This window comes from Dermacentor albipictus, chromosome 3, assembly GCF_038994185.2.
Source record: "Dermacentor albipictus isolate Rhodes 1998 colony chromosome 3, USDA_Dalb.pri_finalv2, whole genome shotgun sequence".
NCBI lineage: Eukaryota > Metazoa > Arthropoda > Arachnida > Ixodida > Ixodidae > Dermacentor > Dermacentor albipictus.
Genome location: NC_091823.1, coordinates 10452982 through 10474059, shown reverse-complemented (window position 1 = coordinate 10474059; position 21078 = coordinate 10452982). Strand labels below are relative to the sequence as shown.

Here is a 21078-nt window from a genome sequence, read left to right as displayed (position 1 = left end):
CGCGGCCTCTTCGCCGCCCTGCGCACTCTGGTGCACCGCACCTCCTCGTATTTTCTTCTTTCTTTTCTATGCCTGGCACAGCATAGTCAACACTATTGCTCGATTCGTCTAGAATGCCGCATGGTGTTATATATGCAGGACAGCCATGCCACGGAGGGGCCAACGGCCCGGCCACCCGTCGTGGTTGTCGTGGCACACTGGTGGCGTATTGTCGGATATTGCCGAGGTTGAATGTACCTAGCAGGTTAGCAGAGGCCGTGGGGAGCTGAGTTTCGTTCTGTCGACGGTTGTTCTTCTACCTAACTGTTTTCATACTTATGAAGTACCTATGACACGGATGGATCGCACATAGAGTTAATGTATAGCCCACAGGAAGCACCACATCCTATAATACAGCCTGGAAACAGCATATGTTGAAACGATTCTTTTTGTTCGATTCTGTTCTTTTCTGTCTGTCAAGCCGCGCCGCCGATCCAGGCAGCGTGTCAACGTACGAGTCATATACAAGGAAAAGAAATAACTTCTTTAGTATAGTCACAACGTTAGATCAGTGTTTCTGATAAGTAGTGTCATACATTAACGGTGAAGCGGCGTATTCTTGTGCTGCACTATGAGCTGTGCTTGAACGTGAAGAACTCGTGCACTGGCAATTAAAGACTGCACCGTGTATGCAGCGTTTTGATATAGCGCCAACGGCGGGAGCAGGCTCGCCTTTTCGGAGCCATACTTCTTCCCGCACAATTTTCGCTCGAGCCCAACAATAGCGCACCCACGCTGAGCAACTCGTGCTTCCTAGCTAGCAAAGATGCGTCACGTCGTGCAATATCACGAAATCAACTGATCTCACGCAACCACTCATCGACAGTAGACATACTACATGGAAGGAAGCGTGCGCTACCTGTTCATTTTAACCAACTCGCGGCCACCGCGTCTCTTTTTATGCGCCATTCTTCCAAGTGTTGTTCTTGCTCTTGCGAGCACGACCGAAAGGCGATGGAGACCGGTATCGGAGAGCGGAATGGCCGTGCGGTCAGGCTCAACTATATATGAAAGCGTCTGTACTCAACCATACGCCCAAGAAAAGAGCAGCCGTATATACTAAGCGGGTGTGCTGCTTGCGGCAATTTCGAGCGACCCTGTTACCATCGCGCCGTACACTTGAGTAATGCCCGCTGTCGTACACACGCACACGCTGGCAGATGCGGCGAGCGGATGAGGCGCACATCCCACCAGAGCGCACACAAGGGCAGTGCTTCGCCGGCAGCTCGCCAGTGGCGCAAGTAAAGCGCGCACTATAGTCAATCGCACTGCGATAAAGGCGCCCCGAGAGAACAGCCGCCGGTAGTTGTAACAGAGAGCGGCATGGCTTACTGCGCAAGCGGAGGACCCGGCGCATGCACAGGGCCGATCGAAAAGAGCCAGGCCGGCAGCAGCATCATAACACTTGACCCTTAACAACGTGAAATTGCTTGTCTACAAGTTTTGACCGCGACTCCGAATAGTCGGCGAGGGCGTGGCGCCGCTCCCGCGTACTTCTCGCCCAAGTTGCGTGACCGGCTTCTACGGCCGTGCAGATGCCGTGTTCACTCGCACGTAAGCCGTTTAAGATTACCAAAGCGGGAAGGCACTTTGCTGGAACGATTGCATAAGCGGTTCAGTAACTTAATATGCTCTGCACGTGTTCCCCGAACCGTTCTTACGGAGACGACATGAAGCCCCCCTGCCCATACCAGTTCCACTAACACTTCCGTCAGATTCGCTCGGTGAACACGGAAATATATGAACTGCGTACAGGCCGTTTTAGTATGGAGCATTTCTAGCTTTGAAGAAAATGAAGCAAATCACGAAGCATGAACCGGAAAATATTGGCGTTTTCATATATATGAACACAAGTTTAAGGACTTCTAGTGATTGCAAACATGAAGCAGTATTCACTCAAGTCCCCGAAGTCGCCACGTTGTAGCACAGTCAGCGCTGTGAAAAGCTGCACGTTATCTAAATCGGCGTATCTCCCGCAGCACACAGGAAGCTGTGAATAGGACAACAACATGGCGCACGTGACGTCATGTTAATGCCCCTTATAGATGACTGCTCGTCTTCGCCCCGCTATCTACCGGCGCTCCCTTTGGCCTTAACTTGACGTAGTAGATTCCATGCTGCTACTGTATCTGCTACTCATGTTTCTCGCGGTATCCCGTTACTGTACGCCCTCATGGTCAATCGATCCTGTTTGTGACGGCGTGCTTTCTGAAAAGACTTGACAGCAACATGAGTCGTGTGCCGAGAGCTTATGTTCCTCCGCACATATCTTTCAATTTCTTCCATCTCTTTAACATTGTGGCTTGCTCAGACCCAATAACAGGGTAGGAAACGCTTACGTTCGAGGGAACACGGTATTTCTGCGGCGATGCAGGAAGCGAAGAGGCGCCGGCCCGGTCGCCCCATCGGCTGCCATTGGATGCTTCTGAGAAGCGGCGTGCGGTGTGCCGATGACGACGGAGCCAATGATGATGACGACGATGCGCGGCGGCTTCGCGCGATGCAATGCTCGTGACACGTGCTACATATTAGCTTCTCTTCGGGCGGCGTCACGCAAGCTCGCGCCATTGCAGCCGTCAAGAGGAGGGAGACGGCGACACACATTCTTTCTTTTCGCGCCGACCGGCGCGCGCAGACGGCGATCATGCCGCTGAACGAACCAATCCTCTGGCCGAGACGGCTTCGGTTATGACTCACCCCGTCGACACCGGATGTCCGGCGTACCTCCTGAACTGGCACATTATGTACACAGGTAGCACGGGACACAAGGGGCACTGACGTTGTTTGACGTGAAAGGCCTATGCGGTACGATATGGCGCGTACTCGCCTGAACAAGAGTACGTACCAGGGATTCCGCTATAAGGCCACTTTTCTTGTCTGCCCTTAAATGTGATTTGAAATTGAAAAGAATGCAATCGAAACTAGCCATTTCGAACTTTCGAGGCGCACTCGCCAATTTCAGTCTGTGCGTCTGAATTTCGAAATAATTCTTTTTTTTTTTCGGTGAGCGTGTTGTCTGTATACCTTGCTTGTACAATGACCATTTTCCCTCTATTGGTAGGTATAGGGTTTGAGACACAGAGAAAATTTATTTGAAGGTAGGCAGACCGGTCGGCCTGAACTATATAGCATGCTCTAGCCTGCCACTCTGCACAGGGGGAGGGGGGAATGGGGACGTAAAGGCTGTGTGAGGGCCGATGATGACATAGAAGAAGGATGCACAGCGATGAAGGAAAGTTAAGTATTCTCATGATTGTCAACGAAGTCAAAAAAAAAAAGTTATTAAGTAGTGTCATCCACCTTCCAGATTATGGCATGGAGTCACGAATCTAACTGAAACTTCACAAAAACGCGCAATGAAGAAGCTTGCGTGTGGGCTTCTCCTGCGAGGGCAGCACAGCTGCCAAGAAAGGTCTTTAAATTATGTAAAGAGCAGCGATAAGCGGCTCCAGTACGGCCAGGATGCATGCACGGTGCTTTCAGCGGCCGGAGTGTGCAGAGACGTATACCACAGAGAATCACGCGCGTTGATTCTGGCATTCTAGCAGGTGCTTGAGCATTTTTTTTTTCAACGCTTTCATTGTGATTCTTTTCGGCTCCTTGCTTGCCTGTAGGGTCGTCGGCTTTACTGGCCTTAGCATCCGCTCCTTGACGTAGAGGAACACTGGCGGGCACAGTGTCGTGCCCATGGCTTTGCAGGGCAGCAAAGGCCACTCCGTGTCTGTGCCACCCAGAGGCGACGAACGTTCGCCCTGTGCTCTCAGCGACCCTGAATTTTCAGTAGGCGCGGTTGCCGCCCTCGTTGCCGGCCCAGGCAGAGGTTGTCGTGGCCCCTGCGCCCCGCAATGCGTGTCTTCTGAAGTCACTGGGTGGCACTTCTTGCCCGAGCGTGGCCTGTCTCGGCGAACCGATTGAGCAGCCTCTCTATGGGAAGATTTGTCTCTTGTCATGTTGCGGAGAATACGAGTTTCCTGTTGCATCTTCGGGCAATCCTCCCACGTTGCTTCGTGAGAGCCGGGGCAGTTGGGACACGTCAATGAAGGTGCCTCACAGTCGGCGGTATTATGCTGCCCACTTGGCAGGTACCTTCATTTCTGCACACAGCGCTTACGTGGCCCATCTTGAGACACCTCCGACACTTCAGAGGCCTCGGCAGGAATGTTCGGGCGTGGTGTATCACGTATCGTACTTTGACAGACGCTGGCAAAGTCGACGAAGCAAATACTAGTTTGCTAGTTTGATCATGGAGGAAAGAAACAAAATAGGAGGGGCCCTGACATCACGTTTTTAAGCCTGAAATGCAGCTATGTTGGTGCGCCATCTTCATTTGTGCCTCCAATCAGCTCGCCAGGGCACATAGGCACGAGCTTTGAACTTGCATCGCTACGAGCTACCAGAGGTACGTGCTGCCGACGCGCGTCAGAACAAAGCTACGAAACTTCTGTAATAGCTTTAGTAAAGCAGATGCGCTCCTCTGCTTTTCCGTGGCACGTTGAAGACGACGACGAAGACACCTGCCGTGATTGCTTGAGTGTCTCTGTTGCTCGCTGACACTCACACTCATAGACCCTAAACAAAACTTTTAAGCTTACGTATCCCATTCCGAAATCAGCATGTCTCACGAACAGACTGTGCTGCGAGAAAGATACGTACGGGCCGAGAAAAACGTATCTTATTTTTCAGAGGCCTAGAGCAGCAGCGAGAGCTTCAGAAGCGTGGTTGCTATGGCAACGTTGACGCTTGGGGTACCAGTCCCAGTGCTCCCTTGCGAAAAACAGCACGTGACTTCCGCCACACTTTCTCCAACACTTACATGCTGGCCGGGGCCTCTCCTATGCTTTCCTTGCTACAAGAGCTTGATGCACCGGAAGTTCCCCCAAGCGGTGAATCTCAAGAATGCGCGCCGATGAACTCGGCAGATTCCTGAAGTCCGCATACTTGATTTCAAGGTCGACATCAGAAATTACACCAGTCGTTGACTCATTCCCGTAATTAATAAAGGAACGGAAAGGAATACCCCTTAATGTCGGAATAATCTATAACTTGTCAATTATAGTTGAATACTTTGCATCTACCAACAGGGTGTTTTTTCTAGAGTTGATCCGGATTTCATTGATTTGCCCAGGGGTCACGCTGTCAAAATATTCTGTTAAAAACTGCCTACTCAGGGAGTTTAGGTTGTGTGACGCCGTAAGCGGCAGGTAAGGCACTATGAAAGATTGCTGCTCGCTCTGGTTATATGAAGTCTGCTCACTCGACATCTGGCGCATCTTATTCTTCACGCGATTGCCCATGGATGCGGTGTACTCGTTGTCAGAGTCCATGGATTCGGGCGCTGAGCTCTCCCAAAAGTGGAACTGGTCCGAGCTGCCAGAGGCATGTCGCCCAAACGTGAGCGACGAAGTAAACGGCTGACCTTGTTCAGGTGGTCGTGCAAGCGTCATCTTGCTCATTCTCGATGAAAATACTTTCACGAAAATGGCAAAACCGTAGAAAACTGCATAACAGCGAGAGGCCCAGAGCACAGGCAAGCACTGGGCGCTTCTTCCTTCTTTATTAAAGTGTGAACCCTAATATAATACGAGGCGCAATGTGTAGCGGTAACAAGGAGGGACAGTTTAATGACAAGAACCGCAAACAGGGCCGCGCATGAGGTGGTAGTACATCAATCTATAGCCAGCGACTCTGCGCTGGGGTGAAGGAGCAAAGAAAGGAGGGCATGATGGGTAACGTTGAGGATAGGGAGACGAGGCGAATCAACTAACGGACAGTTTTATACTCAAAGCCTAGTGTCCGCACACCCGCGTCCCTGCGTACTCCTAAAAAAGAAAGAAATAGAAATGAAGAAATCCTTCGCAGGTGTAATTCAATCCGAGCAACTCATACATTAAAAGCAGCAAAGCTTCATAATCGAGTGTTTGCACCCTTCGGAAGTACTACGGGGTCTGCCTGCTGCCTCTTGAGATTCATCATCGATTCCCTACGGCCACTTCGTGGCTCCCAAGCAGGTACATTAATCCTTTCACTTTAAAATAAAGTTTTTTTTTCTTCTTCCCGCGCAGGCTGCGTCTGCTCTTTATTACTGCGTGCGGGCTTGTCACGGCATGTCAAGTACTCGCGCGCAAGGCCGGCACCGGTACTGCACTTACGCCGGACGTACTTGCACACTGGCGTGCCCACAAGGAAAGAAGACGGCTTCCGTGCTACACGGCGGAAGAGCTGCCATCTATACAAACAAGTTGCGCATGCAGCGTGCAAAACGGCAGCCGCACCAGCCATCAGGAACTTGCTGTGGGAGTGCTCAGAGTATGCAGCCCTCCGAAGAAAGCACCGGGGGCAAGTGGCCAGCTTCGAGGAGTGGATCCGTCCCTCAGCGGAGGCCGACAGTGTTCTGCAAGCGCTGTTCGCATTTGCTGCGGAATCGGGCGTCCTCCGCACAGTGCAACCATGGGGGGAACCATGGTTGGGAACCATGGTGCAACCGTGTGGGGGAAGCATTCCTCGGTGGCTGGCCCGTCCTCATCTCTCAATTCCCCAACCCTTAATAGGCCGATGAGCCATCCCTTTCTCAATGAAGCGGCCCCGTATCATTATAACTTCTGTAGCTGCGCCTAGCTGACCTCTAAAGTGGAGCCGATAAAAGGCGACACGAGTAACAAAACTTACATATTACTGGCTAAAAAAACCACGCAAAGGAGGTGTTGTCTATTCGTGTGAGGTGTACGTAAGGCAACTTTTATTTTATAGTCGTGGATAATTACTTTCCAAAGCAAAAATTCAGGACTTCGACGCAGATTGCGCTGCTGGTTGATAGCGAGCCTCGCCATCCTACGGCATTCGCCGCTGAAATCCTCACAACAGCTTTGCTGTAAAAAAAAGAAAACCAAAGCGAAATAAGGCTTGGGTTGCCTGAAAACTATATTTACACGCAACATGGTCAATATCCATGTTTGATATTCATGTCTGTCTCATATGACAACGGTCAATATTGAACGCGCTGATCCAGGACACTTGCGCGACATGAGTGCGCCCACTTGAACGGTTAAAGTTCGGCCGGAAGCTGCTACGGCAAGCAAATTCTTTGAACGTGAGAACAACCAAACAAACAAACAAATCAAAATAAACAAATAAAGTAAGAAAAATAAAGGGGGGGGGGGCGGTGTTGGGTGCGAAAGGGGGGGTTGTTCGATCTACAATGCAGCAGTGCCGTAAATCATGCTTCATGGTCGCAATCCTCTTCGAATTCTGGTTTGAAAAGCACATTGCAATACTCTAGCAAACGCGACGGTCAGAGTGACATGCCTAGACACGTGAATCTCATCTCGGAAATAAATTTATTGTTGAAAGTTAGCGCTGTGTTTGTGTGTTTCTGTGTCCTTCGGTCCGTCTTAGATGCACCACGCCAATTGCCTTGAATGTAAGGAGAAGATATCATCATTATAATCATCATCATCACCATCATCATCATCAACAGCAGCAGCAGCATGATCATCTTTTATGTCTGTGTCCTTCGGTCCGTCTTAGATGCACGACGCCAATTGCCTTGATTGTAAGGAGGAGAGATCATCATCATCATCAGCAGCAGCAGCAGCAGCAGCAGCAGCATCGGCATCATCATCATCCTTTATGTCCACTGCAGGACGAGGGCCTCTCCCTACGTTCTCCTATTACCCCTGTCCTACGCCAACCGATTCGCCACCTATAGTCTTCTGCCATCCTCGATTGCGCTTCCCTTCTCTTGGCATCTTTTCTGTAACCCTGTAGTTCACTGGCTATCTAACCTAAGCATTACATGACCTGCCCAGCTCCATTTATTTCTCTTAATGTCAATTAGAATATCGAATATCCCTGTTTGCTCTCTGATCCACACCGCTCTCTTCCTGTTTCTTAACGCTATGCCTAACATGCTTTGTCCCATTGCTCTTTGCGCGGTCCTTAACTTGTTTTCGAGCTTCTTTGTAAGTCTCCAAGTTTCTGCCCTCATATGTAAAAACCGGTAGAATGCATTGATCGTGCAGCTTTCTTTTTAATGATAATGGTAAGCTTCATTTCAAGATCTGACAATGTCTGCCGAATGCGCTTCAACCCATTTTTATTATTCTGTAAAGTTCCTTCTTATGATCAGGTTTCGCTGTGATTTATTGACCTAGGTAAACGTACTCCTTCACAGTCTCTAGAGACTGACTGGCGATCCTTAACTCTTGCTCCCTTTCCCGGCTATTGATCATTATCTGTGTCTTCTGCATATTAATCTTCAACCCCACTCTTATACTCTCTCTGTTAAGGTCCTCAGTCATTTGTTGTAACTCGTCCCCAGTGTTGCTGAACAGGACAATCTCATCTGCAAATCGAAGGTTGCTGAGATATAGATATTCGTCGTTGATTTTAACTTCCAAGCCTTCCCAGTTTAATAGCTTCAATACTCCTTCCAAGCACGCTGTGAATAGCATTGGAGAGATTGTATCTTCTTGTCTGATCCTTTTTTATAGGTATATCTTCCTACTTTTCTTGGGGAGAATTAAGGTAGCTGTGGAGTCTCTGTAGATACTTTCCAAGGTGTTTACGTAAGCGTCCTGTGCTTCTTCATTACGTAATGCCTCTACGACTGCTGGTACCTGAGCTGAATCGAATGCCTTTTCGTAATCTATGAAAACAATATAGAGTGGCTGATTGTATTCTGCGGAGTTTTCGATTGTCTAATTTATGACATGGATGTGATCCATTGTAGAGTATACCTTCTTGAAACCTGCCTGTTCCCTTGGTTGACGAAAGTCCAGTGTTGCCCTTATTCTACAGAAAATTATCTTGGTGAATATCTTATATAATATTGGAAATGAGCTAATAGGCCTATAATTTTTCAATTCTTTAACGTCTACATTTTTGTGGATTAGTATAATGTTGGCATTCTTCCAGTTCTCTGGGACCATTGAAGTCGATAGACAGATCGTATAAAGGGCCGCTTGTTTTTCAGGCATTATGTCTCCACCATCTTTGATTAAATCGAATGGTATCCCATCTCCTGCCGCTTTTCCTCGTTTCATGTCTTGCCCTTCTAACTTCATCGTAGGTATAGAAGGAGCTTCTGTAACCTATTCATTACTACTTCGAATGGAGGTATCGCGGCTGCTTTGGGTACTGTACATATGAGTATATAATTTTTACGCTGCTTTTACTATACCTTCGAGATTGCAGATGATATTACTCTGCCTATCTTTCAGTGCATACATCTTGGTTTGTCCGATGCCTAGTTTCCTTCTCACTGTTTTCAGGCAGCGTCCATTTTTTATCGCTTCTTCAGTCTTTCTCGCGTTATAATTTCGAATATCCCTTATTTTCTTCTTGTCGATTAGTTCTGTCAGTTCTGCGAATTATATCTGATCTTTTGATTATAATATATAAAGACGCCAAATATATGGACACACATAATAGAAGAGAAGGAGACAGGGCGCCCTGTCCCGTTCTCTTTTCTTGTGTGTGTACGTTTATTTAGCGTCTTTATATTTCATAATGAACAGCTACCAACTAGCCGAACAAGAAGTGCTGATCTTTTGAGTTGGACACTTTCATTCCTTATCGTTTATCAGGTCTATTGTTACTTGGGAGAGCTCAATTTCATTTCTTGTTTCACCATTAGGGCTTTTCCAGGTCAACTTTTTCTTCCAACGCTTCCTGAAGAAGGTGTTCATTATACGCAGCTTATTACTTTCCGCGAATTCTACCAAAATCTCTCCTCGAGTGTTCCTTGAATCCATGCCGTAGTTGCCAATTGCTTGTTCACCAGCCTGCTTTCCCCCCACTTTTGCACTGAAGTCGCCCGTGACTACAGTATGCTGAGTTTGCACTTTTCGCATCCCTAGTTCATTCAACATCTTCATAAAACTGTTCTATTTCTTCCTCATATTGACTGGAGGTTGCAGCGTATGTTTGTACTACCTTTATTCTATACCTCCTATTCAGCTTTATTACGACTACAGCTACCCTCTCATTAATGCTGTAGAATTCGTCAATGTTGCCCGCTATGTTCTCGTGGATTAGGAATCCTGCTCCGAACTGCTCCGAATAGCAGAGGACGCGGCCATTTGTCAGCACTGTATAAGCCTCACATTTAATGGCAGAAAGGTGAAGCACACATTCGCTGGAGCCTCTCGCATAAGCGGCCATCCAGACAGCTTCTCCCCAGCATATTTTTCCGTACCATCGTCACTCCAAAAGGCGGAAGCAAATGTAGCCTATTCTAGCGGACAACTTTCTGTGGCACTGAAGGGAATGCTACGCGCGGAGCTTCTGCACACGTGTTACTGCGACACGTATTTCGGCAGCGTTTGACAGCGCTTCTTGGAAGCGATGTTGGTAAGAGGGCGGTGTATAAGCGCATCTTCCACGTGCGACGGTGTCACATTTGTCCAAACGTGGAAGCGAAAAGCAGAAAAATAAGCCAAGGTTAATACTCACTGGTCTATTTCGTCTCAGTTCGCTGCAGTCAATAAGGTGTTTAATGATGGATGAAAACGGCGGACCTTTTTCTGGGGCGCCAGTTACTCGTGCACGCCTTGTCTCCGTAGCTTTCCCTCCACTGCCATAGGAAGGTGTACGCGAGTACAGCAGCAAGATTTACTGCAGCTGATTCTTCGCGAAGCCTGCATGCGTCCGAATTCGCAAAGCGTATTGCACCCGAGCACATCGTTGCGGGTTCGACTGCCGGCCACGACGGCCGCATTGCGGCGGGTGCGCAACACCGAAACGCCCACGTTAGTTCAGGTCGCGCTGAAGGACAATGACGTGTTTCTAATTAAACTAGAGTTTCACTATGCAGCCTACGTCGTTTCGAAGGTGTAATCTGGAGACGTAAAGACCATTAAAGATAAGTATACAACTCGCAGAGTATCCTTGGTAACTTGCATGGTAGTTCGTGTCCTCCAACAGAGTCAAGTATACAGGGTGCCCCAAGTATCATGCACCAAGATTTAAAGATATGCAAATGCCATGTAGCTGGACAGAACCGAGGTAAGCTGTATCAGGATTTTTTATCTTGCTCTACAATAGTCTAATTGACACTTTTCATATCATTAAAATATTTCAAGTTGATGAATTAATTAAGACTGATTATGTAATTAGATGGAATGCAATAAATTATCGGAGTATCTCCATGCGACGGCAAACAACATTACCTTAGTTCTATCCAGCTACATGACGTTTGTATATTTCTACATCTTGGTGCCCGACAGTGGCGACAGTCTGTATTTGTACATTCAACGCGCCTGTTAGATAGATTTCAAAGCGATTAAGATAAAAATGTAGCTACATCTGATCATGGGGACCTTGATCATGAGAAGGAAATTTACAGAAGAATACAAATCGATTGGAGCGCATACGGCAGATATTGTCAGATCCTGACTGGAAGCTTGCCGCCATATTTGAAAAGAAAGATGTACAATCGGTGCATTTTATCGGTGCTAACATATGGGGCAGAAACTTGGGGACTGACAAAGAAGCTTGAGAGCAAGTTAAGGACCGCGCAAAGAGCGATGGAACGAAGAATGTTAGGAGTAACGTTAAGAAACAATGAGAGCTGTTTGGATGAGAGAGCAGACGGGGATAGCCGATATTCTAATTGACATTAAGAGAAAAAAATGGCTGTGGCTTAGCCAAGGTTAAGCCCAGGATGCGAAGCATACTAGCCTTTATTTTAACGCGACAGCGTTAAGGAGCTCGTGTCGCAGAAAATCCGGTGTCGTCGGCGTCGGCTCAGGCGTGCGGCGCTTGCTCAGGCGCACATTTCGTTGTCGCGCCGAACGCTGCGTTGCTCGACGCTCACCGCGTCCGATGCGGGGCGCGTAGTCGCTGCGCCGTAGCAAAGCCACCTAGAAACAGTCTCTGTAGCACGCCGCAACCTTCGCTTCTCATTCCAATGAGCAGCTCTGTCTCCAGGAGGCATCTCACCTCGTGAGTGTATAGCAGAGGCAAGCGCAGCTGCTTATATATACCGCCGCGACGCCGCGAGCGACGGCGCGAGTTGGAGCCCCGTTTCTCCTCTGTCGTGACGTCACGGTGTCACGTGGTATTGAAGGCGACACCGCCGCGCCTGAGGAGCTGGGCTGAGCTCTAGTAATATGCTTCGCATAAAAATGGAGCTGGGCAGGTCATGTAATGCGTAGGTTAGATAACCGGTGGACCATTAGGGCTACAGAATGGGTGCCAAGAGAAGGGAAGCGCAGTCTAGGACGGCAGAAGACTAGGTGGGGCGATGAAATTAAGAAATTCGCAGGCGCTAGTTGGAATCGGTTGGCGCAGTACTGGGGTAATTCGAGATGGGAGAGGCCTCCGTCCTGCAGTGGACATAAAATAGGATTATTATTATTATTATTATTATTATTATTATTATTATTATTATTATTATTATTATTATTATTATTATTATTATTACGAGGAAGAAGAAGAAGATAGAAATTCAGGATTTGCTCAAGCACAGGAAGATTGCGAACGAAGGATGGAAATAGAAACTGCGGTAATGATGCTGGTTCCGTGGTATTACGTTGCCGATCATTGCTATACCGGTTAGCCCTCTCTCAGGCCATAGCTGCGCGGATATCGGCGTGCTTTATCCTAAAAGGAGGAGGAAGAGAAGATACGAACCACGCGTCGCGTATAGATGCAGAACGTTGCCCCTGGGTCTTTACAGGCACCGCACGCATAACGCAGGATACCCCCTCGCTGTACGTGCGCCTTTCGTATGCAGCAGGACCGTCGTGTCCGTCGAAGAAGGCGCGGACCCGTCAGGCAAGCCCCTCGGGGCGTTCGGTCGCTTACGCAACGAAGCCTTCCGGACACCGCGCTGTCCCGCAGCAGCAGCAGCGACAGGCTGCGCGGAGAACTCGACGCCGACTCCGCCACGTCTTTGGCGCGGGTTGGAAGTCGAAAGCGCGCGGCGCTTTCTCCACTCTAGCAGACGCGCCGGCCCCCATCCATCACTGGCCCGGGCCGCTTCTCTCGTTCTACGCGCCGCACCGGTCTGTTCGGTCGCGAGCGCTCCCATCATTGCGGAAGACGCCTCGCGATAACGAACGGCGACTTCGATTAACCGGGACGTGACGGCACGTCCCCTCCGCTTGGTTGAACTGACAGTAAAACGGTTCAGCATGGCGGACGCCAGATTCCGCATCCGCCAATCACAACAGCGAGCGTATACACCAGCAGTGTATTGATACGCGGCACACACTTATAAAAGAGCAGACGATGATGCACCAGGCAGGGCGTTGCTCTGTGCTTTGGATGGCCGCAAGTATGCAGCGAAAACATCGTACAAATCCGGCGCTACACTGTTTTGCGCACCGATTGCCACGTTACCGTGCTCCACGCAATCCTCAGTGCTGCACGGCTTAGCGAAACGCAGTGTGAAGGGCCACTGTCCGCTGTCCGAGGATCGACTCTGCTGCATGCATGCGCTGGCGGCGTATGGCGCAAGCGGCGGTGCCTGCAGCCGGCGTCCCGTCTGTCGGCAGGACTACGGGCCATTCACTTTCGCTTCGCGCGGGACCAATTAAATTTGCGCCAACAGCAGTGATGACGCACTGCGGGCATACGTCGAGGAAGATGCACCATCGATTGACGGCGAATCTGCCGAAGATGGCGTATTCTTTTTTTCGCCCAGCAAAACGATTAAATTAGTAAAAGCTCCCCTGACTACTTTCAGAGGTACATCGAGTTAAAAGATTGTTCGTGCCGACGTGTAATTGATTGCCAGACTGCACAGTTCCGCCTTTCTATTACAGGAGGGTAATTTAATATGTGAGATGCCCCGTCGGCTCAGGTCTGGGGAGACGACCAGGGGGCGACTGCTGTTTTTCCGTAACAACACCGTCATAATTTAGCAATACTTGTCTTATTTGTTTGGAACGTCGTCGGATCCTCATTGAGGTCCTATCTGTTCAGTAGTTTAATCCTGGGGTTAAGAGCAAAATGTCCGGGGCCAGAGAAGAAGCTCCGGAATAGCTTATTCAAGATAGCCCAATGAGTACTCTTCGAAGGAGTGTTCTTCAGCGGTCATTGACGCTTTGATTTTGCTCACAAGTCACACAGAACATTGAACTTATTGTTGTGTTTGTTGTGCAGTTGCACATTAAACAACTGACGCTAAGCTACGACGACTGAGATGTCGTTTCTGCGGCTGCCAGGATTAACGCGTCAGCGCGCTATACTGCATGGCTCTTACTGCCTAAATTAATCGAGAAGAAAGGTGACACCACTCATATAAAGAGCGAGTGACAAAAACACATCTGCGACTACCTTATTGTGAAGCGGCGTTTGATGCGTACCGTGCGAATAACAACACTAAGCAGGGCTGCATTTGAACCAGACTTGTGGTCTGGCTATAAGGCGGTGCAACAAGACAGGACACGAAGATTTCAGCTTTAAATAGCGCAGCCCCAAGCTCACTTCAACGCCAGCAATTTTTTTTTCTACTTTCGCCTTGATAACTATCACACGCTGCTTTACGAAAATAGTCAGTCCAAATAATGCAGCCTCATTCTCACTCACTCATCGCTTAAGCGATGTTAAGCAATGACGATCCACACAGCGGTCCCTGCTGACTTCTGGACCCTCCGCGGAAACCCAGGGGATGGCCGGCCGCTATGTGAGAAATACTGATGCTATAAGGGATTCATTCATCGTCACTCGAATCAAATGCACGCAGTCTGCGACCGCCGCACACAAGTTCACTGAAATTATTCTTGACGAGCCTTAGATCGGCGTCAGGATATGCTACGTTTACGTCAGGGACGCCAGCCTAACACAGCCGTCGACAGTGAAGACGAATGAACAGTAGAAGAAGCCACCTGATTAACATTATAGCCTGCGTGCTCCCCGTTCGTGCGCAACAGACGTCCGTCCCACCACCATTCACATGCTATATGGAACTCCTAGGATGCAGAGATCTCCAGCAGAAACGTATGCAGCCATATGTCACCTCCACTGCAGATGTGTTACTCCAACCAACGAAAGTCATACCCGAGAGGCACTGCTTTCTTGCTAAGATTTCGTACACGAGGCGGGCATCCATTGACGAACGTAATCCCCTAATTACCTGAACTTCACCCCTTTTTAGACTGAAGAGCCGTCCCATTTCTAATAATGATTTCTCATTAATTCATGCTGCGTCCGTGAACTTGGCGACGAAAGGTGCCGCGAAGCTTGTGTACTAAGAAAAAAAGTCAAAATTTAGTGGTCTAAGCGCGCTAGCCTTACATGATGAAAGCACTGCGATGCTCGAATATATACATGCAGCCAACTTCTTGCTACTTTTCTCAACACGAGGCTGCATGCTTAGACCACGAAGAAGCTCGCTTCCTTACGTAGGCATCACAAGTGGGCTCTAATTTGTACGCATGTGCATACGTACGAACATTCGCAGCGAGCGTATAACTGCTCAATGTCGCGCGAAAATTGCGAAATGTGAAGAAGAAAAGAAATTTTAAAAAATAAGAAAGTCAGAGAGAGAAGCGTCCAGAGAAAACGCTCAATTTTCGCCTATAATGGTCGACAGCTCAGCCATCCTCTCGGCAGGTGTGTAGGAAACTACGTACCACCATCCGAGCGATTGTGTGAGACCGCGCATGCATGGCTCGCGGGAACCGTTGCTCCATACGTGTGAGAAGAACGCATTGAGAACAAAGCCTTTCTTTTGTATATCATCGCCAAACTCGTAGTATACGCATCTTGTGGAAAACGCACCGTTGGCGAGCTGTTTCTTTTTCGCGGTCTTACTGCGCGAGCGTGTGAAACGAACCAAGCCGCTACTTTTCTACCCTAGGAGCACCCGCGCGCGTCCCTGCAAACGGTTCAGGCTCGAAAACTCAAGCGCAGCCCTCGAAAGCTCGCTAATATAATTCTTCAAGAACTGCTGAATGAGCGCGTACGACCTAGGCGCTATAGCAGATACGTTTCACGGTCATCCGTGCAACGCGGGCAGCTCGTCACGCTTTACGACTTTCTTAACAGCCCCACGCGGAGGACTCCGAAAGCCTTGAAGGCGTGAGGCCTCCCCTGGCTGTCCAGTAGAGGGAAAGAAAATGATCGAGAGCAGCGCAGCAATTTCAGCTCATAAAGTTTACCTTGTCTCGAAGCGCAGGCGGAGAAAAATACATACGCACAAGCGAAGTATAAGGCGGTTGCGGCGCATTATGTCTCATTATGGCTCAGAACAGGGGCAAAAGCGTCCGGCATTTATCTGCGCGCGCGAGCGGTGCCGCTCGCCGAGCGTGCGACCAGCCAGGCTCGCTTGCGAGAGAGCGCCGCGCGCAGCGAGTTCTGCCGGAGCAGGGGCACAGTGTAGCATGGTGCGGCCAGCATCGGGAAAAAGACAGGCGTTCGGCAAAAGCCTGCTTACAGGAGCACGAAAACGCTGCCCGTTGATCGATTTATCCGTGCCGAAGCTCTTAAGGTGGTTCTCACAATTATAGGAGTGCGAAGAACGGAGGACACAAAGAAGAAACGTACCAGAACAGGTCATTCAACAGGCGACACTCAAGCAGTCAGGAGTTTGCAACATAAAACGGCAAGTAAATCACCAGACGCAAGAGAACGCAGAGAGAGAGAGAGAGCAAGGAGAGGAAAGGTAGGGAGGGAAGTCAACCAGACGAGCGCCCGGTTTGCTACCCTACAGGGGAGATAAGGGAAAGGGGGAATCGAAAGAGGAAGAGAGTGAGCACTGAGTGCACGTGAGATGATGCACAGAGGCACTATAAGCGACCTCTCAAACCGGTGCACTTCCAGTACTGCATTAGCGCACGAATCGCTTTTCGTGCCAGCGGCGGATGTGGCCACGGTCCGAGTATTTTTGACTCGAAGAATGGTCTCAAGTCCAGTCGCTTTAAGGTTGTCCGGAGAGAGAGGTGTTGTACGTGGTAGCGAGGACAGATACGCAATAGGTGCTCGATGGTTTCTTCGCACCTACAGGAGTCGTACATCGTGCTCTGCGCCATTCCCACACGATAGGAGTAAGCGTTCGTGAACGCCACTCCCAGTCACAAGCGGCACAGCAAGGTTGTTTCGCCGCGGGGAAAGGCTAGATGGCAGTTGTAGCCGTAGCAAGAGATCCGGCTTATGTAATCGGCAATTGAAGGCACTTGAATAACTCCAGAAAGCTTGTGACTTTTTGCGTGCAAGCAGACGAAGTTCCCTGGCAGCGACCGTCCTCGCCAAAGGTATTGGACGCGTCTGGGTGTCTTCGTGGGCAGACCGGGCAGCCCTGTCAGCAAAGTCGTGGCCGGCGATGTCACAGTGAGCAGGAATCCACTGAAAGATTATGTTGTGCTCTGTTTCAAGAACATGGGGATGTTTTATTTATTTATTTATTTGGCACATACTGCCGACCTGAGTGTCAGGCTTTGAGCTTGAGTGGGTATGAAACAATAGATGAATAAATGATCAATAGAAGAATACAAAAAAATGGCTGTGGCTTAGCTAAGGTTAAGCCCAGGATGCGAAGCATACTAGCCTTTATTTTAACGCGACAGCGTTAAGGAGCTCGTGTCGCAGAAAAGCCGGTGTCGTCGGCGTTGGCTCAGGCATGCGGCGCTTGCTCAGGCGCACATTTCGTTGTCGCGCCGAACGCTGCGTTGCTCGACGCTCACCGCGTCCGATGCGGGGCGCGTAGTCGCTGGGCCGTAGCAAAGCCACCTAGAAACAGTCTCTGTAGCACGCCGCAACCTTCGCTTCTCATTCCAACGAGTAGCTCTATCTCCAGGAGGCATCTCACCTCGTGAGTGTCTAGCAGAGGCAAGCGCAGCTGCTTATATACCACCGCGACGCCGCGAGCGACGGCGTGACTTGGAGCCCCGTTTCTCCTCTGTCGTGACGTCACGGTGTCACGTGGTCAGCCTTGAAGGCGACGCCGCGAGCGATGGCGCGAGTTGGAGCCCCGTTTCTCCTCTGTCGTGACGTCACGGTGTCACGTGGTATTGAAGGCGACACCGCCGCGCCTGAGGAGCTGGGTTGAGCTCCAGTAATATGCTTCGCATAAAAAATCCGTATCAACAGCAACCTAACGTTGCGCGCCACAGCACTCGGCACTGCGCATAACAAGGTGAGTATTCGATGTCACAGCTCAGGATGAACGCACATGAATGAGAACGCGAAAAAAAAAAGACGCTTGATAAATAGAAGGCAAGTACTTATCGCAAGCGACCAAGCGCACCCATGAAAGACGAAATAGTGGGCCTTTCGACCACCTCAGCATTTAAAAGCATTCGTTTTGGCCAAATATTCACTGACTTTCCTGGAGTGGAAAGATCGAGTTTACAGTCACTGTACTGCATGGTTGAAAGTATAAAGTCTTATCTATTCCTAATTTTTCATGATACAGTGAACAGAAGAGTTTTAGCCTATTACGATACCGCCTTGTCTCCAAGCTCTCCAAATTGGCTGTCTGTAAAAGGGCTGCAGGGGGTGTTTTCCAACTATAAGAGTTATAAATAAATCTGACCGATTTCCTCTGTACTTTCTCCAGTCCCAAATTACTGACGCGTATTCGAGGATTGGTCTTGCATAAGTTTTATAGGCCAAGAGTTTAATTTCTGTCGTTGATTTACCTACAGATCTGCGTAAATATCCTAAGCGTTTCATAACTCTCTTAATTATGTAGGTCACGTGATCATTCCAACTAAGATCATGATTAATTAATAGTCCTAAGTACTTATAACTCGATACTTCAAATAGACTGATACCATTGAGGACGTAAGTGAACTTAAAAGACTGAACCTTACATGTTACTTGCATTGCCACTGTTTTCCCAATTGCAATACTCATTTGCCACGTGGAGCACCATGCCTGTATGCAATTTAACGCGTCGTTGAATAATTCCTGACCTGCCGGAGTGCGGACTTCTTTATAAATAATGCAGTCATCTGCGAAAAGCCGTGCCACAACAGGAAGATCCCTAACCAAATCATTTATAAAAATCAAGAACAATATAGGCCCTAGTACAGAGCCCTGATTGATAGTGTGAATATGATCTATTATTGAGTAGCTTTTAGCACTATCAATCAGGGAATAGAGAAATATGCGGAATATAAACAACCCTTACATATAGCTTTCATTGATTACGAGAGAGCGTTTGATTCAGTCGAAGCCTCAGCAGTCATGGAGGCATTACGGAATCAGGGTGTAGGCGAGCCGCATGTAAAAATACTGAAATAAAAATGGCTGTGGCTTTGCTAAGGTTAAGCCCAGGATGCGAAGCATACTAGCCTTTATTTTAGTTGTTGAACCACTGTTTAGCCTGGTGAACTGCTGTTGCTTGGCTATATTTGGTTCGGCTAGACGAAGAAACAACTCATGCCTTACTCTGCTTCGCCTTCAAGAGTGGAACGCGATAGCGTTCCCGTCGACCCGCCAAGGGGTGTAAGACAATGGGCTACTGCGCAGCGACTACGCGCCCCGCATTGGACGCGGTGAGCGTCGAGCAAAGCAGCGTTCGGCGCGGCAACGAAACGTGCGCCTGAGCAAGCGACGCACGCCTGAGCCTTAGAAACAGCTCGTTGTACCGCTCTGAAGCATCGTACTCGTGGCTCAGTGGTAGCGTCTCCGTCTCACACTCCGGAGACCCTGGTTCGATTCCCACCCAGCCCATCTTGCAAGAGTTGAGCCAAAGCCACCTAGAAAATCAGTCTCTGTAGCACGCCGCAACCTTCGCTTCTCATTCCAACGAGCAGCTCTGTCTCCAGGAGGCATCTCACCTCGTGAGTGTCTAGCAGAGGCAAGCGCAGCTGCTTATATATACCGCCGCGACGCCGCGAGCGACGGCGCGAGTTGGAGCCCGGTTTCTCCTCTGTCGTGACGTCACGATGTCACGTGGTATTCAAGGCGACACCGCCGCGCCTGAGGAGCTGGGTTGAGCTCTCGTAATATGCTTCGCATAATATCTATAGCGGCTCCACAGCCACACTAGTCCTCCATAAGGAAAGCAACAAAATTCCAATAAAGAAAGGCGTCAGGCAGGGAGATACGATCTCTCTAATGCTATTCACAGCGTGTTTACAGAAGGTATTCAGAGACCTGGATTGGGAAGAATTGGGGATAAGAGCTAATGGAGAATACCTTAGTAACTTGCGATTCACTGATGATATTGCCTTGCTTAGTAACTCAGGGGACCAACTACAATGCATGTACACTGACCTGGAGAAGCAAAGCAGAAGGGTGGGTCTAAAAATTAATTTGCAGAAAAGTAAAGTAATGTTTAACAGTCTCGGAAGAGAACAGCAGTTTACGATAGGTAGTGAGACACTGGAAGTGGTAAGGGAATACATCTACTTAGGACAGATAGTGACTGCGGATCCGGATCATGAGACTGAAATAATCAGAAGAGTAAGAATGGGCTGAGGTGCGTTTGGCAGGTATTCTCAGATCATGAACAGCAGGTTGCCATTATCCCTCAAGAGAAAAGTGTATAACAGCTGCGTCTTACCAGTACTCACGTACGGGGCAGAAACCTGGAGGCTTACTAAAAGCGTTCTACTTACATTGAGGACGACGCAACGAGCTATGGGAAGAAGAGTGATAAGTGTAACGTTAAGGGATAAGAAAAGAGCAGATTGGGTGAGGGAACAAACGCGAGTTAATGACATCTTAGTTGAAATCAAGAAAAAACAAATGGGCATAGGAAGGACATGTAATGAGGGGGGAAGGTAACCGATGGTCATTAAGGGTTACGGACTGGATTCCAAGGGAAGGGAAGCGTAGCAGGGGACGGCAGAAAGTTAGGGTGGGCGGATGATATTAAGAAGTTTGCAGGGACAACATGGCCACAATTAGTACATGACCGGGGTAGTTGGAGAAGTATGGGAGAGGCCTTTGCCCTGCAGTGGACGTAACCAGGCTGATGATGATGACAGAGCTCTGAGGGATTCCAGGTTGCTCAAGGGCAAATTAGAAGTTGTGTGGCCAACGGTGACTGCCTGGGACCTGTGGGATAAGTAGACTTCCAACCATGCGAGTAACGAATCATTCATAAGTATTGGTCTTAATTTTCAGAGCAGTTTAAAA

General features: G+C 49.0%; 2 protein-coding genes across 6 annotated transcripts in view; one reads left to right on the top strand and one right to left on the bottom strand.

The window, feature by feature from the left end:
- LOC135919544 (uncharacterized) overlaps window positions 1-7390 on the top strand; it is a 148954-nt gene extending 141564 nt beyond the window's left edge. For all 4 annotated transcript variants that reach the window (XR_010569997.2, XR_010569998.2, XM_070535075.1 and 1 more), the window contains one exon: window positions 6102-7390. Coding sequence is in view for 2 of the 4 variants with exons in the window: in XM_070535075.1 (XP_070391176.1) it covers window positions 6102-6654 (553 nt within the window). In the remaining 2 variants the exon portion in view is untranslated. The remainder of the gene's footprint in view (window positions 1-6101) is intronic.
- The window catches only part of LOC135919543 (protein Shroom3-like), a 612939-nt gene that overhangs the window by 520540 nt on the left and 71321 nt on the right, over window positions 1-21078 (bottom strand). Inside the window, exon 1 of one of the 2 annotated variants that reach the window (XM_065453437.1) lies at window positions 2379-2555. The exons of the other annotated variant lie outside the window; for it this stretch is intronic. The gene's annotated coding sequence lies outside the window, so the exon portion shown is untranslated. Of the gene's footprint in view, window positions 1-2378; window positions 2556-21078 lie in introns of those variants that run through there. 2 annotated transcript variants of the gene reach the window in all.